The 17,776-nt window shown below is 47.3% G+C and overlaps 1 protein-coding gene across 1 annotated transcript; it reads right to left on the bottom strand.

Moving 5' to 3' along the window:
- Nucleotides 1–4,690: 4,690 nt before the first annotated feature.
- Nucleotides 4,691–16,228, bottom strand: LOC117052502 (F-box only protein 6-like). Its single transcript, XM_033159489.1, has 6 exons — nt 16,084–16,228; nt 11,168–11,445; nt 8,997–9,114; nt 7,210–7,305; nt 5,951–6,089; nt 4,691–4,893 (listed from the first exon to the last, which is right to left on the bottom strand). The coding sequence occupies exons 2-6, from the start codon at nt 11,427–11,429 to the stop codon at nt 4,777–4,779; spliced, it is 732 nt and encodes a 243-aa protein (XP_033015380.1). The 5' UTR covers nt 11,430–11,445; nt 16,084–16,228; the 3' UTR covers nt 4,691–4,776.
- Nucleotides 16,229–17,776: the final 1,548 nt, after the last annotated feature.

Genomic DNA, 17,776 nt, shown 5'->3' with positions numbered 1-17,776 from the left:
TTTTATTTTTTTTAAAAAAAAACTGGTAAGCAAGCAGCTGATCAGGGGCTTTTTAACAGATTTGTAAGCAGTTGTTGGGATTTTTTTTTAATGAAGAGCAAAGGGGCGAGATCCTTTAAAATAAATCAATACAGTAATTAGACTACAACTGTAAGGACGTGTTATTGGATTCCATGGGGCTTGCGACAAAGTAAATAGACTTTTGATTTTGCTGACGAGACAGAATCGGGTAAACAGACTTAGCTTTGGGATGTGCAAGAGAAACTTAGCAATTTTATAAGCCACTGCTCATTATCAAAATGATAATGATAATGTTTAATCTCGCTGTAAACATGTGGTACAGTGACAATAGAGTATTTCTAAAAGAACGAGCCTCCTTCTGCCTACCAGCCTACTCGTTCCAATGTAACAGAAACCAAATATTTTCAAAAAACAACCAAATTAGCAAATGGGTGTTTAATTAACAGCCAGCCCGCTGAATGAGCAATTTGCAATCTCAGGGATTTAAAAATCAGCCTCTGTTGAAGGAAAAGGGAACCAGACAGATGACGGTTAGCACCACCAAATCTATATAGGGTTGGAGCTGGCATGTTGCGATCCAAAATGCATTTACTAGGGACATAAGCCCCTTTGAGGTTACAAGCCCCCAACCTAGTTTTATTAAAATTGACGAGAAGAAGGCAGGGTTTGGCCGCCAATGATCTGATCAGATTCTGCAGGGATCTCTCAAGAATCTGGGTGTGCAGAGAAGGTCCCATGTTAAGTCCCCAGAGGCATCTCCGGGTGCAGCTGGGAGAGACTCCTGCCAGAAACCCTGGAGTGCTGCTGCCAGTCAGTGTAGACAATACTGAGCTAGAGAGACCCGTGGTCTGACATAAGGCAGCTTCCTAAGGTCCTAAGAAATTGTCTCTGAGATACACCTTTTCCCTTCCCTCAAACACGTAGCAAAGTGATGGGGGGGGGCTCCGTCCAGCCTCTTACAACCCCCTTCTTTGCACACCTGCCTTGCAAGGTTGGCCAGCTGTGCTTCTCCAATGACTCTGGTAGTTACTGCCACCACCTCCACCACTGTCCCTTTGAGTCAGTTCCCCACATTCAAGTTTTAATTCTGTTAATGTTAGTTGGTTTTTCTATGTGTTTAGCCATTTTTGTTTCTATCTGTAAGCTGCCTTGAGTACGGTCAGGAGAAAAGGTGGGGTAATGATTATTATTATTATTATTTATTAATTATTATTATTACTGACCTTGATGAAAAGATCAGAGAAAGATCTCTGCCCCCAAACCTCGGGAAACGTCTGCCTTTTTGGAGCAGATAATCCCAAACGAATGATTCATCAAAAGCAACGTCAATTCATCCAATGACCCACCCATCAAATGCAACGTCAACTCAATACATTCATCCATAAACCAGTATCATTTGATCTGGGGCTCCGTCGACTCATCTATCCATGATTTATTTATGTTTCTAGAAACGAACTTGCATATTCTAATTTTTTAATGGGGTAAAGTTGGGAGAGGGAGGAGGGCGTTTTTGCAAGGGCTCACGTACTTACCTTCAAGACGTCCGGACTTCCAAGGTTGGGGAGGCAAGGAGTCTGCAGGCGAAAAGGTGGATTTTGCAGGAGAGGAGAGAGAGGAGCTGGTGGTTTCTGCCTCCTAGCGCAGCATCGCAGTGGTCCCTTTCCGTGACACAGCAAGTCTCTGATGTCCCAGCCTCGTCAGCAAGGTTAGAGAAGAGGAGGAGGAGGAGGAGGAGGAGGAGAGATGTTTTCTGGGGCTTCAGACTCCGCCTCTGGAGCGGGACTGGTCTGATCTTGTCTGTCGCAGGCAAGTAACTTCAGATCTTGGCTCTTGTTCCCTGTGGCAGAGAGAGAGAGAGAGAGGGAATGCAGGGAGACGAACCAACGCCAGCATCAAACCAGGAAAACGTGCCCTGCAAGACCGAGGCTCGCCTTCTCTAGGAGAATGTTTGCAGTTTACACTTCCAATGCGAGGACAACCTTTGCATTGACACTTCCAAAGGTATTCCCGGGGAAGATAGAGCAAGCTGGTTTGGGTGGGGCCCAAACCAACGGATTCAAACTACGTACAAGAAAGAAGATTCTGACTCAACCTTAGGGAGAACTCTCCGACGGGTCAGAGCTGAACCGATTCCCTCAGAAGAGGGTGGTGTTATAAGAATTCTAAGGTCTCAAGTATAAATTAAATGTTAATAAATAATAATAATAATAATATACCCTGCCCATCTGGCTGGGTTTCCCCAGCCATTCTGGGCGGCTCCCAACAGAATATTAAGAACCGTTTCAGGTTAAGAACGGACCTCCAGAATGAATTAAGTTCATAACTAGAGGTACTGTTGCAATGCCAAAGATGGCCTATCTTCTGAGTTAGACCAATAAAACTTGCTTACAAATCCTGTCTTAAGGGCATATTTGTGTGTGGATAGGGTGAGCCTGTGTCCTGGATTCAGGAACTAAAGTATTTTCACCATCACAAAAGAATGGCCAGGCTGCCAGGTAGAGCAATCAGTGACCATTATCAGGTATCCTGGCAGGCAGGATTTCTGCTGGAGACTGCCTCCTTCTGTGATGTATGTATGATGTTTTGGGGGGTGGTCTTGACCTACAGCGTGGGCAGTTTCAAAAGTTTATATAAGGGCTTAGGCACCATTGTTCAGGATTCTCTCCTACCTCCTGCATGTGGTGTGCGAGGACCCTGTTGCAAAAGTTTAATAAAGATCAGACTTACTAGCTGCTTTGCTTCTCAATATTCTCTGGTTGACCTCTTATTTTCTCCTACCAATAGGGAACCCACTTAAGGACTCTGTACAGGCTCAGGAATACCCCATAAGGGAAAGGGAGCAGTTTTCCTTATTACAGTGGCCTCTCCTTCCTTGGAGGTTTCTAATCAGAGGTTGGATGTCCATCTAACAGGGATTCTTTAGCTGCGATTCCTGCGTTGCAGGGGGTTGGACTAGATGACCCTGGGGGGTCCCTTGTGACTCTAAAAATCGGCTAACGTGGCCAACATTCTGGTAGCCAACAGGCAGTGCCCTCAAGCAGCTGTTGGGTTTTCCTGTTCTAGCCCTTGTAATTCATTTTATTTCTGTTTTATTTATTGTTATACAGTATTTGTATCCCCTCTTTCCTCCAAGGTGGGCATATATGAGTCTCCCCACCCCATGTGCTCTTTATCCTCACAACAACCCTGCGAGGTGCATTGGGCGGAGAGACAGGGACTGGCTTGAAGGTCAACCAAGGATGCCTCAAGCCCATTGCTATATTAACTGCATTGAAGTGAACTCCCTGGACTGCAAGCCTGGGCAGTGTGTCTGGAGGTCCTGGGCTGCCCAGTTGACAAGACCCTGCTCTTAGCCTTTCTGATGTGGTCCAAAGGAAAGCAGACCAAGACGTTTAGCATCTGCTTGGCTGCAGGAGTTGCCAACTGCCTTAGGGACTCCACTCCAGACCTGTGTAGGGTTTACTCCTTAGCCCAAGAGTCAGCAATTTTTTTCCAGCAGGGGGCAGTCCACTGTCCCTCAGACCTTGTGGGTGGCCAGACTATATTTTCTGGGGGGGAATAAACGAATTCCTATGCCCCACAAATAACCCAGAGATGCATTTTAAATAAATGGACACATTTTACACGTGTAAAAACATGCTGATTCCCGGACTGTCTGTGGACAGTTGACAAGACCCTGCTCTTAGCCTTTCTGATGTGGTCCAAAGGAAAGCAGACCAAGACGTTTAGCATCTGCTTGGCTGCAGGAGTTGCCAACTGCCTTAGGGACTCCACTCCAGACCTGTGTAGGGTTTACTCCTTAGCCCAAGAGTCAGCAATTTTTTTCCAGCAGGGGGCAGTCCACTGTCCCTCAGACCTTGTGGGTGGCCAGACTATATTTTCTGGGGGGGAATAAACGAATTCCTATGCCCCACAAATAACCCAGAGATGCATTTTAAATAAATGGACACATTTTACACGTGTAAAAACATGCTGATTCCCGGACTGTCTGTGGACAGTTGACAAGACCCTGCTCTTAGCCTTTCTGATGTGGTCCAAAGGAAAGCAGACCAAGACGTTTAGCATCTGCTTGGCTGCAGGAGTTGCCAACTGCCTTAGGGACTCCACTCCAGACCTGTGTAGGGTTTACTCCTTAGCCCAAGAGTCAGCATTTTTTTTTCAGCAGGGGGCCAGTCCACTGTCCCTCAGACCTTGTGGGTGGCCAGACTATATTTTCTGGGGGGGAATAAACGAATTCCTATGCCCCACAAATAACCCAGAGATGCATTTTAAATAAATGGACACATTTTACATGTGTAAAAACACACTGATTCCCGGACCGTCTGTGGACCGGATTTAGAAGGCGATTGGGCCAGATCCGGCCCCCGGGCCTTAGTTTGCCTACTCATGGTTTACAGTGTTCACTTACCAGCAGCAGCTGTCCCACCTGAAGACGCCGAGAATCAAACCCACGACCTTTCTGCCTATGAGGCAGTCATTTACCACTGAGCCACAGCTCTCCCATCCCGTTTCATACCCAGGACATACATGCGAATGGAATACTTTATTGATATTCTTTAAAACTTTCCTTTAAAAAAAATAAAAATCCGATGATAACTTTTAAAACGCAGACATGCAACTTCAGAGGAAAGGTTTCTTAAGCAGGGGCCACAACCGGCATCCAAGATCCATAGGGACACCGAGAGAACCCCAGGCGAGGCCTGTTCAGGCAGCTTATCAACCCTTTCTTTCTCTTTGGGGTGTTTTCCTCTTCTTCTACGGAAAGTTCGGACCCACGATGACGGTGCTGTTGGACAGCTTGCCGTAGTCCACGCCGTGCTCAAAATGGATGTGGCGGACTCCGCTGGGGTAGTTGCGGAAGATGTACACAGTCTGGAAATTTGGGATGGGGAGAGAGAAGGAGTTTTCACCAGAGCCCAGCAACAGGCCGGTGCAGCTGTATTGAAGTAGCACCAGGTGTCGAAATTTTGCGCCTCCTTCACAATTTTGCACCCGGGACAACTACCCCTATTGCCCCCACCCCACCCTCAAGCTACACTACTACTGAGTACAGTGCCGGATTTAAGTATAAGCTAAACAAGCTATAGCTTAGGTCCCCCACTCTCTTGGGGCCCCCCCAAAAAAATTAAAGAAAAAACAACAACTGGATGTACATTTCCAAAATGTAAGATAAAAAACCAAATAAAATAAAACCTACAAACAGCAAAACTGTTTTGTGTTGTGTAGGCTCCTATGATGTAAGTAATGGGCCCCGCCTGCTAGCCTGCTCCCTAAAATATCACTGGTTTGCTTATTTCTATATACAGGGTGCCTACATTCTGCATGGACTGGCTGCATGGCAACATGTAGCAACCAGCTGCAGACTGCAGTGCAGCCCAGTTGAATGTAGGTCAAGCTGTTGTACCTGTTATCTAATATTATAGCAAATATTCAACACAAAAAACAGCAACAATTAGTTGTTGACAAAGGACAGCTGCACATATAAAGGGCCCCATTACCTTCAGTAGCTTAAGGCCTCATCATACCTAAATCTGGCCCTGGCTGAGTACTTAAAAAGGTAAAGGGACCATTAAGTCCAGTCGTGTCCGACTGGGGTTGAGGTGCTCATCTCTCGTTACTGGACGAGGGACCCGGCGTACAGCTTCCGGGTCATGTGACCAGCATGACTAAGCCGCTTCTGGCGAACCACAGCAGTGCACAGAAACACTGTTTACCTTCCCGCTGGAGCGGTACCTATTTATCTACTTGCACTTTTGACGTGCTTTTGAACTGCTAGGTGGGCAGGAGCTGGGACCGAGCAACAGGAGCTCACCCCGTCGCGGGGATTCGAACCGCCGACCTTGTGATCAGCAAGCCCTAGGCTCTGTGGTTTAACCCACAGCACTACCCACATCCTGAGTACTCACCCTGCCTTAGATCCCGGATTTACCTTTTTCCAGTTCCTCGTGCCATCCTTGATTACCTCCCCATTCGAGATATAGCAGGTATAGAGGGCTTTAAAATCTGCAGCCAGAAGCTTCACGGTCAGTCTGTAGTTGTAACGAGGATTTGGGTAGAGGACATCGGACCTGTTGCGGAGAAGGGCACAAGGCAAAATCAAGCCAAGGGTTCAGAAGTATCACTGCTTCCCAGTCACTAGCATAGTGAGGACAATATCGTAATTGCTGGTTTGTAGCGTGCAGATGAAACCCAAAGGCTGAAGCAAAACCAGCTGCTTTAGAGGCACTTTCTGGCATCTCCAAAGCAGGCAGCTCATCACACATTACACGGGGGGGGGGGGGGGTAGACTGGATGACCCTTGGGTCCCAAATCTACAATTCTGTGATGTTTCAGGCCTGCTTCAGGAGATTATTTACACAAGTGGGTGGGGTGGGGGGCTTGTTTTCTTTCTGTCCACTTAAAACCAGCCATTTAAAAACACTTGGATTTATATCTTGATTTTTAAAAACCACATCAATTTGTTTCTGACGTTTGGTTTGAATTGGTATTTCCTAACGAATATGTTAGATTGTTCTTTTGCATACCACCCACACTATCTCCCAACCCATATTTTGAACGTTTTGTGTATCGGTTAATTCCCACCCACCCCGGGTCAGAGAGCTTTTCTCGTTTTTCAGCCTTGCCAAAAATCCAACCTTACCCACGGAACTGAAGAACTAAGCAAGATAAGCAAAGCAAAATCTCCCTCTGGATTTTCCACACACCTGATAAGAGAGCAAGATCCAGTTTTCCGCAAGGAACAACAGGAAAAGCTCTCAGACCCCCCCCCGGGGGGGGAATTAACCTGTATGCCATTGTTTTCCAAACTTGGGTCTCCAGCTGCTTTTGGACTACAACTCCCATCATCCCTAGCTAGCAGGACCAGTGGTCAGGGATGATGGGAACTGTAGTCCAAAACCAGCTGGAGACCCAAGTTTGAGAAACAATGCAGCGCGCAAAATGATTAAAATGCAAAAGTGTGAATGAACCCATAGGGGTTTCCTGATGAGTAAGTGGGCTGTAAATTTTGCTAAATAACCCTTAGATGTTTGGGATGAATGCTCAAATATGCCTAAACAGTGTGTCCTCCCCCACCGCCTCTGCTACTCAAGACCTACCAAACCCACCCATCTGGTTGGGCACTGCGATAACAGGACTAGATGGGGTTTTGATCCTGCAATCTCTTCTGACGCCAGTTCCAGCACTCACCAGTCCTGCACCACGATATGGGGTGTCACGTAGTCCATCAGCTCATCCGTGTAGCCGTGGTCCTTCAAGGTGATGCGTTGAATTTTTGTGTCGGGCCTGAGAGGTGAGGAAGGAAATCAAAGCCATTTCAACTACAGTGGTACCTTGGTTCTCAAACGCCGAAAACCCGGAAGTAAGTATTCCGTTTTTCGAACGTTTTTCGGAAGCCAAACGTCCAATGCGACTGCAGGCTATTGTTTCCGGGGCACCCACACCAATCAGAAGCTGTGCCTTGGTTTTCGAACATTTCAGAAGTCTAATGGACTTCTGGAATGGATTAAGTTTGGAGCTTTGGTTTTTGCTATTTATTTTGCGTTTTTCTTTTTGAGGATTTCTCTGTTAATTTGTTTTTGTGACTGTGTGGAACCCAGTTCAGCTACTGATTGATTGACTGTGCGACTGCAGAAATGGATAAAAGCCCCTCATCCAAACATTGACTATAATCAGTGCAGGTAAGAAAAAAAATAATTTTAATTTTCATCATCTACAATACTGTTTTATTTATTTTATAGTACAGTACATTGATTGAAGACTCTTGAGAGTCCCACGGACGGCAAGAAGACCAAACCTATCCATTCTGAAGGAAACCAGCCCTGAGTGCTCACTGGAAGGACGGATCCTGAAGCTGAGGCTCCAATACTTTGGCCACCTCATGAGAAGAGAAGACTCCCTGGAAAAGACCCTGATGTTGGGAAAGATGGAGGGCACAAGGAGAAGGGGATGACAGAGGATGAGATGGTTGGACAGTGTACTCAAAGCTACCAACATGAGTCTGACCAAACTGCAGAAGGCAGTGGAAGACAGGCGTGCCTGGCGTGCTCTGGTCCATGCGGTCACAAAGAGTCGGACACGACTGAACGACTGAACAACAACAACAACAACAACAACATTGATTGATGCTTTCATTTTATGGATCAATGGTCTTGTTAGATAGTAAAATCCATGTTAAATTGCTGTTTTAGGGCTTGTTTTTAAAAGTATGGAACCAATTAATCCCTTTTGCATTACTTTGTATGGGAAAGCGTGCCTTGGTTTTGGAACGCTTTGGTTTTGGAACGGAATTCCAGAACAGATTAAGTTTGAGAACCAAGGTACCACTGTACCACCATCACCAGTCCAGCTTGTTGACCTTTTGTGCCCTTGGAGACTGGCAACTGGCAGCCCGTGGGTCAAATCCAGCCCTCAGAAGGCAGCCTGCACTGCAGGAGAGGAGGGCAGCAAGAAAACCAGATACCTTAAGCTTTCCTGTGGTCCTTCTGCCACCTATGGACATCTTTAATTTTACTCTCTGCTTCTAGTGAAATAGCCCTTGAAGGGAGAAAAGGAGACTGGATCTTCCTGCCTTACACTGAGTCAGACCACTGACTGGCAGCATCTACCTATCACAACAAAAGTCTCTTCTAGAGCTACCTGCAGATGCTGGGAATCATTCAGGACTTTCTGCATGCAAAGCAGGTGTTCTCCATCTAACCTGCGTTCTTTTCTCTAAGGTTCCAGTCCTCATGAAGGAAGGGCTGCCTGTTGAGTCAGACTATTGGTCCGTCTAGCTTTATACTGTCCACTCTCTGACTCTGGCCACAGCTCTCAAGGGATTCCTAGAAGAGTCTTTCCCCTGCCCTACCTAGAGATGCCAGGGATGGAGGTTGGACCTTCTGCATTCAATGCAGGTCCTCCACTACCATGTTGACCAATCTTCTAAATCCATAGCCACATTTGAGGATTTACTGATCCTCTAACATGGTCCTCACCCATTGAAGGCGAAGAAACATGTCCTGATATTGTCACAGGGGTATTCGTCTGGTAACAGCTCCACCACAACCCAGCAGTGCTCCTGATGTTTGTCGATTTCCCAGTGGAGAAATTCCTCTGCGGGAGAAGGAAGAAAGGAGGGCGTAAGAACTTTTTAAAAGCCTTGATAGATCAGGACAACGGCCTATCAAGTCCAGTATCCTGTTGCATGCCAAGGCACCTGAGCCACAACGTTCCCAGGAGAACAATAAAACACACTGATGCAGAGTATTTTGGTTTATGGGTTCAAAATAGGCCACAACTTTATTGGTTACCAACGTGAGCTGTTTGGCCTAGGCACTGGGGTGAAGTCAGGCTTGACTCCTGCCCATCTGCAGGGAGTCCACAGAAGGGTAAACTACCTATATTGGGAGCCCTGTAACTTACATCAGATAGTGGCACAACCCCGAGGGGTCCCTGTAGGGGCTGTGTGACATGGCCCTAGCCCATGCCCTGAATCCCTTTGACAGGATACCCTTACTGAGGAGGGGCAGGTGAAGGCAACAACATCCCCTGCAACCAAACGGTAAAGGGACCTCTGACTGTTAGGTCCAGTTGCGGACGACTCTGGGGTTGCAGCACTCATCTCGCTTTACTGGCCAAGGGAGCCGGCGTACAGCTTCCAGGGCATGTAGCCAGCATGACAAAGCTGCTTCTGGCGAACCAGAGCAGCGCACGGAAATGCCGTTTACCTTCCCGCCAGAGCGGTGCCTATTTATCTACTTGCACTTTGACGTGCTTTCGAACTGCTCGGTTGGCAGGAGCAGGGACCGAGCAACGGGAGCTCACCCTGTCGCGGGGATTCGAACCGCCGACCTTCTGATCGGCAAGCCCTAGGCTCTGCGGTTTAGACTTACCCGATGCCTAACCTCACAAAAGTTGCGACGATTGCTACGAGACAGGTGAAAACCAAATGGCCGGTGCCAATTTGCCAGGTGGAAAAATAATAATTCCTACTCGGCCCCAACAATATGGCGACTGACAATTGCCATAGCAAGGCCATATCAGAGCAAAGCATGAAAAGAGGGTGGGTGGGAACAGTGGCGTAGAAAGGTCAGGGGGTATCTGGTGCAGAATTTTTTTTGTCACCCCCCTCACATTGAAATCCCCCCTCCCTCCCTCCCTCTGCCCCCCAGTCAAAGAAAACTGTGCAGGCAGCTACAGTATCTGATGTAGATCTTGCCTTCTCCCCCTTCCACCCTCCACCCCCCGTCAAACAAAGAGCCCCCCTGCCCCCCTCCAGCAGCCCAGGAGAGCAGGGAGGAAATGGCACCCCACCCACCTGCAACTTCCAAGCCTCCCCTGAGCTGTCAAAAGGAAGGGGGAAGGGGCGAAGGTCACCGGCAAAGCAGCACAGCTGCCCGCCTTCCCCCTACGGCTCAGAGTAAGCTCGGGAGTCGTGGGCAGGCAGTGCACCAAATGTCACCCCCCTCAGTGTGTGCGCACATGTGGCCATGCTCAAAGCTGCACTGCTGCTCACGAGGCAAAGCTGGGTCCCCCCCCCAAGGGTGGGACATAGACAGAAGGGCAGCGAGAGCCTGGCCGATCGCTGGGAAGGGGATGCCTCGCGATGCAACTCAACCCTGCTTGGTTCCACAGGCAGCGCTGAATTGCATTTTGTCACCCCCCTCATTGATAGCACTCAGGGCAGCCCACCCCCACCGCACCCCCTTCCTCCGCCAGTGGGTGGGTATGGTGATCCAATGAAGAGGCAAGGAAGAGGGTGCCAGCTGGCCGCGCTGCCATTAAGTTGCCCACGGCCACACCCACCCTGCCAGCAGATTGGCTGGGGCTGTCCCCAGCAGAGATGATATGGCCGGCTGTGATGTGGGGGGGGGGAGGAAGTGGCATATCTCCACCCCTACGCCGGAAAACCTTTGAGCCTCGTCTAACTGGACGCAACGCCGCCCACCGGGTAAAAGGTGAGTGGACAGTGGCTAACCAGGTGTCCCTAAGCAGGACCTGAGCACAAGAGCAACTCTCCCCTCCTGTCCTTTCCAACAACTGGTCTTCAGAAGCATTGTTGCCTCTGGCTATGGAAGCGGAGCATGGCTGTCATGGCTGTCATGGCTGTCATGGCTGTCATGGCTAGCAGCCAGGGGTAGCCCTGTGCCACCGAACAGAGACACACCTTCGCCACAAGAATTCCGGACGATGTTCTTCCTCAGCTGACAGAGAAGGTAGAAGAGCTTCCAGTCCGGGAAAGGACTGGTCAGCATCTCAAGGGGGTAGCCGGCCCGCCTGCACTTGTCTTTCCACTGAGCGTTCAAGGAGTCCACCAGGTCTCTCCACCAGCAGCACACCCAACGGAAGCAGCGGAGCAGGTGCCACGAGGGGAAGAGGTCAAAGACATGCAGCAGGATCTCCAGAGGCAGGTCGTTGATGGACACCATCTTCCGTAAGAGAAGTCTTGGCCGAGAGAGGTTTTAGAGATGCAAAATTAATGGAAAGGCAGGAGTCACAGGCTACTCAGACCCACACCCCCTGGGCAGAGGCGTAGGAAGCCCAGAGGGTACTGGGGGTGACAATTTCTTTGTCACCCCCCGGGACCCGGGGTAGCACCTGCATGGCACCCGGTACAGAATACGCATGGGCGGAATTCTGCGCATGAACACTCCGCACGGGGTCGGAGTGCGCATGCGTGGGATGCCACACATGCGCACTCCGTACACGGTCACCGTGCAAGCAGCAGCCCGTAGGCCGCCGTGTGCGAGCAGCAGCCCGTATGGACTTGCACGGCGGCCCCGTACGGAGTGTGCATGTGTGGCATCCCGCGCATGCACACTCCGACCCTATATGGAGTGCACATGTGCAGAATTCTGCACATGTGCACTCAGTACTGGATGCCGGTCGCGGGCCCTCCCCTTGCTGCCGCACCGAGCGAGGCTTGCAGCGGGGAGAAGCTTGGACGTTATGGGGCGAGGGGCGCGCCGAATGTCGCCCCCTCCAGGGTGGAACCCAGGGCGCCCTGCCGCCATAGCCCCCACCTTCCTACGCCACTGCCCCTAGGAATCAATAGGGCTCACTCCTTCAGAGCGATCTGAAGTTTACAGCATGTTATTCCCTGAAGGAGAACTACTTGAAAATGATTTACAGGTGGTATTTAACTCCAAGTAGACTGGCTAAGAGGGACGCAGGTGGCTCTGTGGGTTAAACCACAGAGCCTAGGACTTGCCGATCAGAAGTTCGAAAGCACGTCAAAGTGCAAGTAGATAAATAGGTACCTTGTAAGAAACCAGAGGCATTTCTTCTGAGCATAACCAATGAAGAGATACCCAGTCAGGATAGAGTGTTTTTTATGTATGCCACAACAGCAGCTAGAATCTTATTGGCAAGAACATGGAAAGGTGAAGAGATACCAACGGTGGAAGAATGGCAGATGAAGATGATGGAGTATATGGAACTCGCAGAACTGACCGCCAGAATCCGAGACCAGAGGGAGGAGAAGGTGTCACAGGACTGGAAGAAATTTAAAGACTATTTAGTTAAATCAGTAAAATTGAATATTTGAGCAGAATCAAATAGAAGAGCGGCTTTAGTAGGTTTATGTTAGATAAAATTGTTAGGAAGATATTTTTGTGTGAAAGATTTATTTGTTAGAAAATATGTTAAGATTTGGTGTTTAAGTTAAGATCTATATGCGATTAGGTATATGTTTAAGTAAAGTTAACCACATTAAAAATTGAGCAAATGTGAATAGAACAAGATACAAAGCTACCTAGAAGATATATATGATTTTGAAGACAGTGGAGGGAATGGGGGAAGTCCCCAAATATAGAGAGGATAGTACCAAGTAAAGTAAGAGGATAAGTGTTAGTTTAAAGGTTTGTATATGTTTCTTTTTATTGTAATTGTTTGATTGTGTTTATGTATTGTGTTTATGCATTGTGTTTTTGTATTGTTAATGTTGGTGTTTATGCTATGTTTTTCTTTTGTTTTAATAGAAAATAATAAAATCTTATAAAAAAAAAAAGATAAATAGGTACCGCTCTGGCGGGAAGGTAAATGGCGTTTCTGTGCTCTGCTCTGGTTTCGCTTTCAAACTGCTAGCTTGGCAGGAGCTGGGACCGAGCAACGGGAGCTCACCCCATCGCAGGGATTCGAACCACCAACCTTCCGATCAGCAAGCCCAAGAGGCTCAGTGGTTTAGACCACAGCACCACCTGCGTCCCATATTGAAATATTGCCCCTCAATGAGGCCAAACTTAGATTCGCAAAATGTTTAGGGGGATGTGTACCCCTACGTACCCCCCGAAGAAAGCACTGTGTGGGGGGTGGGGGTGTAGGAAATGTGCAGTGGTGGTAGGAAAATTACAACACTGCTGCGGGTTTCAGGGGTCAGTCTGGATCAGTGGTGGACTACATTTTGGGGTCCCAGAAGCTTTCACTGTCATGAAGCCCTGTTCGCAACCAGCAATGAGGTCTGGGTAAGGTAAAGGTAAAGAGACCCCTGACCATCAGGTCCAGTCGTGTCCGACTCTGGGGTTGCGGCGCTCATCTCGCTCTATAGGCCGAGGGAGCCGGCGTTTGTCCGCAGACAGCTTCCGGGTCATGTGGCCAGCATGACAAAGCTGCTTCTGGTGAACCAGAGCAGCACACGGAAACGCCGTTTACCTTCCCGCTGGAGCGGTCCCTATTTATCTACTTGCACTTTGACGTGCTTTCGAACTGCTAGGTGGGCAGGAGCTGGGACCGAGCAACGGGAGCTCACCCCGTGGCAAGGATTCGAACCGCGACCTTCTTATCAGCAAGCCCTAGACTCTGTGGTTTAACCCACAGCGCCACCTGGGTCCCCGAGGTCTGGGTAACTACTGTTAATCTTCTTCAGTGGGGTTGTTCCACAAGAAATCACCACATTAACAACAACAACAACAACAACAACAACAACAACCACCACCACATCGCAAGTTTTGATTAAAATTGCTGTACTGGATTATCTCCTGTTACACGAAGCACATTTTACAAAATATTCTCTTTCCTGGTTTTTCTAGCAAAATATTCACGTACAGTTTCATCCTATGAGAGCTTCCTTGCAATGTCATTTTTTACTGGAGACAGCATGCAAAACATACTGTGACACTGTCACAACCTCTGGGCTACTGACTCTCAAACCTTTGGGATTGTTGAAATATAGGTAAAGGTAAAGGGACCCCTGACCATTAGGTCCAGTCGTGTCTGACTCTGGGTTGCAGCACTCATCTCGCATTACTGGCCAAAGGAGCCGGCGTACAGCTTCCGGTTCATGTGGCCAGCATGACAAAGCTGCTTCTGGCGAACCAGAGCAGCGCACGGAAACGCCGTTTACCTTCCCACCAGAGCGGTACTTATTTATCTACTTGCACTTTGATGTGGTAACGAACTGCTAGGTTGCAAGGAGCTGGGACCAAACAGTTGTGGGGATTCGAACCGCCCACCTTCTGATCAGCAAACCCTAGGCTCTGTAGTTTAACCCACAGTGCCACCTGCGTCTCCCCAGTGAAGGTTAGAATCTAATAAATACAGGATTCTATCATTGAGCTAGTGGGGGGGGGGGATCCCATAAAACAATTATGTTAGCTGGCCTCTTAAATCAGATGAATGAATTAAGGCGCAAGAGCCGAGGCTCGCTCTCTAAACTCACTTGGGCTGATGCAAGGCCAAACTAGATGGAGGATTTTTTTTTTTTAAGTGCAAAGCAGGAGCCCCAGCTGGGAATCACCTGATTAATTAGGATCCCAGCAAGGGGAGGTGAGTTTTAACCCTTCCTTCTCCAGCTTTGGTGCTAACAAAAACAGCCCTCAAGCTGCTGCCTTGGTTTCAGGCTCAGATTGGTATTATCAGAGCTGGTGTAACATTATAATTAATACGGCTACAGGACAGGAAGCCAGCAAAACCTCTTTTTCAGATCTTTGTCAAAAAAGCAGCAACTTTGACTCCTCCTCTAATTGAAATCTTTCCACTCCAGCTGGTCATAACAAGGATCCTGGTGGTAAGGGCCCAAGTTTGCTTTCTTCCTCCTCCCTCCCAACCCTGTTTCCTTTTGTGCTGTGTGTATTTTTTATTTTTATTTTATTTTTTAGTCTTGTTAAGCATGAGGACAGTGTCTTCACATTTGTAAGCTACATTCACAAGCCCCCCCTTCTTTTTTTGCTGGTGAGCAGGGTAAAAATGGTTCAGATAAACAAACACACACAAAGGAAATATTAACAGTATGAAAACAAGCTTCCCTGTACAGTATAGGAACAAATTAATGACCGTTAATGTAGGGACTATTGCAGCTGTTTTAAAGTTTGGAGTTTACTCATTTGGTGCTCTGGAGGGAAATAGGAACTAAAAACACATACCCCTTTAAATATATTCCACTACAGCTTACACCAGGGGTAGGCAACTTAAGGCCCGTAGGCCAGATGTGGCCCAATTGCCTTCTCAATCCGGCCCACGGACGGTCCGGGAATCAGTGTGTTTTTACATGAGTAGAATGTATCCTTTTATTTAAAATGCACCTCTGGGTTATTTGTGGGGCATAGGAATTCGTTCATTCCCCCCAAAATATATATATATATAGTCTGGCCCACCACATGGTCTGAGGGACGGTAGACCGGCCCACGGCTGAAAAAGGTTGCTGACCCCTGGCTTAGACTCCCCAACCTGTTTTGCACACTGGACCTTCATTTTATTACTAGTAGAGGGAATGAAAGTTTGCTAACAATGCCTTGCATCCAATATCAAAGTGGAGTTAATGGAGTTAAGAAACGTGCAACCCAGAGCATGTGGCGGAAAAGGTGGGCTATCAGGGCGGTAAATAAAACAATTAGCCCTAGAAATTCATCCATGCTGATGGCAAGTACAGAATACAGAAGGCTCCAATAGGTTGCCCTAAATGCCACCAGCCTTTTTGCCTAGCCCAGAGATAGGTCAGAATTGGCTGCATCAAGCGAAGGAGGGAGTGAAGAGTCACTCTTTCCATGCTCAGAGACCCTATCACCAAACTGTTGCTGCCTTGAGGTTCAACCTCGCAGCTAGTGTAAGCCCTGAGGACACCTCCCAGCCGCCGCCTCCCTCCCTTACCTCGGTTAAGAAAATGAATGACAGCGTCCCAAGCTCTCTGGAAAGACAAAAGGAAGGAAGTTTCCGTCTCCGCCCCGCTCAGCATGCAGCAGCAGCAGCAGAAGGCGGGCAAGATAACCCAGGGAGGCGTCAGAGGCCAGGCGCTGCCTCCTTCCTAAGCAGGGCGGAGAAGGGGAACCCCAGGTCATTTGCATTCAGTGACGCGTCTGCAACGTCACGCCCCTTCCAAAAGAACATTTCTCGGGCTAGTGGCAAATCAATGATACAGAGTTCAATCGCGTCTCCCCACCAAGGTGGCGGGAGAGGGATTTCCCATATATTGGATTTCCTTTTTCCTTTTTCAGATTTTTAAATTTTATGTTTATACATTTCACTAATTCTACCATTTTTTTAAACATTTCAGAACTTGACTTCCTTCCCCCTCTTTCTGCTGTTCTTTAAATTTTGAATATCCCCTGCATATCCCAATTAACTTAATTTGCTCATTTATTCACCTACTTCAAATATGTACTCTTATAAAACTGCAGGTTATTACTATAATCCTGCCAATGATCTTATCTGTTTACGATTTATCTGTAAATATTCAATAAAACATTTTCGATCTTTTATAAAAAAGATTGCTATCTTGATTTCATAAGTTTTTGTATCCATTCTTCCTTTGCTGGGACTTCTGCTTCTTTCAATTTTGGGGCAAGTAACAATCTAGCCACTGTGGTCGCATACATGGATTTGATTTTCTGTGCATTCTACCCTGAGTTTTTAATGCCATTTCTTTTATTTAACAAAAGGTGCATACCACCTGATTGTAAGAAAGCCTCTAAGCAGTTTACAAGAAATGTGACCAGTTTTTTTTTAAAAAAAAATCAGCTGAAAATCTGAAGAAAATATGAAGAAGTATGCATGCACATGAAAGCTCATGCTAATAACAAACTTAGTTGGTCTCTATGGTGCTACTGGAAGGAATTTTTTTAAATTTCGTTTCAGCTAAAAACATGTTATCACTTTTTCTGTTGATTTTACACCTATGTGTCTGGATAGGCTTGTGTGAACAAAAAGGTGTTTAAGCCTTAAGGGTATATATATTTAAATAAGATATATAAATGAGCAAATTAAGTTAATTTGGATATGCAGAAGATATTAAAAACAAAATTTAAGGAACCGCTGAAAGAGGGGGAAGGAAGTCAAGTTTTGAAATGTCAAAAATTATTGTAAAATTAGTGAAATGTATAAACATGAAAAGTATAAATAAATAAATCTGTGCATTGCCAAAAAAAGGTGTTTAAGCCACACACACACCCAAAAAAGTAGAGAGAATGGCGCCTGGTTGATGTCAACAGGCAGGGAGTTCCAAAGTGGGTGTTACCACACCATCTATTTCTCACAACTATTTTTTTTGAGTACATTGTTGTTATACAATTATGTTAAGAGAAGTTAGCAATGATTATAATTCTTGGAGGGACTTGGTGTACCTAGTTGCTGTATGACAGGCAGATGTTCAACCAGGTACGCTTCCCCTGTCACAGTGTCTTCACTGTGGCATTGTGTTTAGGGTGCTGAACCAGGACCTAGGAGCCCAGGGTTCAAATCCCCATTCAGGCACGAAGGTCAGCCTTGGGCCAGTCACTACCTCTCAGCCAAACCTACCTCACAGGGTCATTGTGAGGCTAATACAAAGGGACAGTTGTGTGTACCA

The sequence above is a fragment of the Lacerta agilis genome, chromosome 8 (assembly GCF_009819535.1).
Source record: "Lacerta agilis isolate rLacAgi1 chromosome 8, rLacAgi1.pri, whole genome shotgun sequence".
NCBI lineage: Eukaryota > Metazoa > Chordata > Lepidosauria > Squamata > Lacertidae > Lacerta > Lacerta agilis.
This window is presented reverse-complemented; position numbering and strand designations above follow the sequence as displayed.

Coding starts and splice junctions, on each gene's coding strand:
- LOC117052502 (XM_033159489.1), bottom strand. CDS start 11,429: ATGGTGTCCATCAACGACCTGCCTCTGGAGATCCTGCTGCATGTCTTT. Junction 9,115..11,167: donor CCGGAATTCTTGTGGCGAAG/GTGTGTCTCTGT, acceptor CTTCTCCCGCAG/AGGAATTTCTCCACTGGGAA. Junction 7,306..8,996: donor TGTTTCTTCGCCTTCAATGG/GTGAGGACCATG, acceptor CTCACCTCTCAG/GCCCGACACAAAAATTCAAC.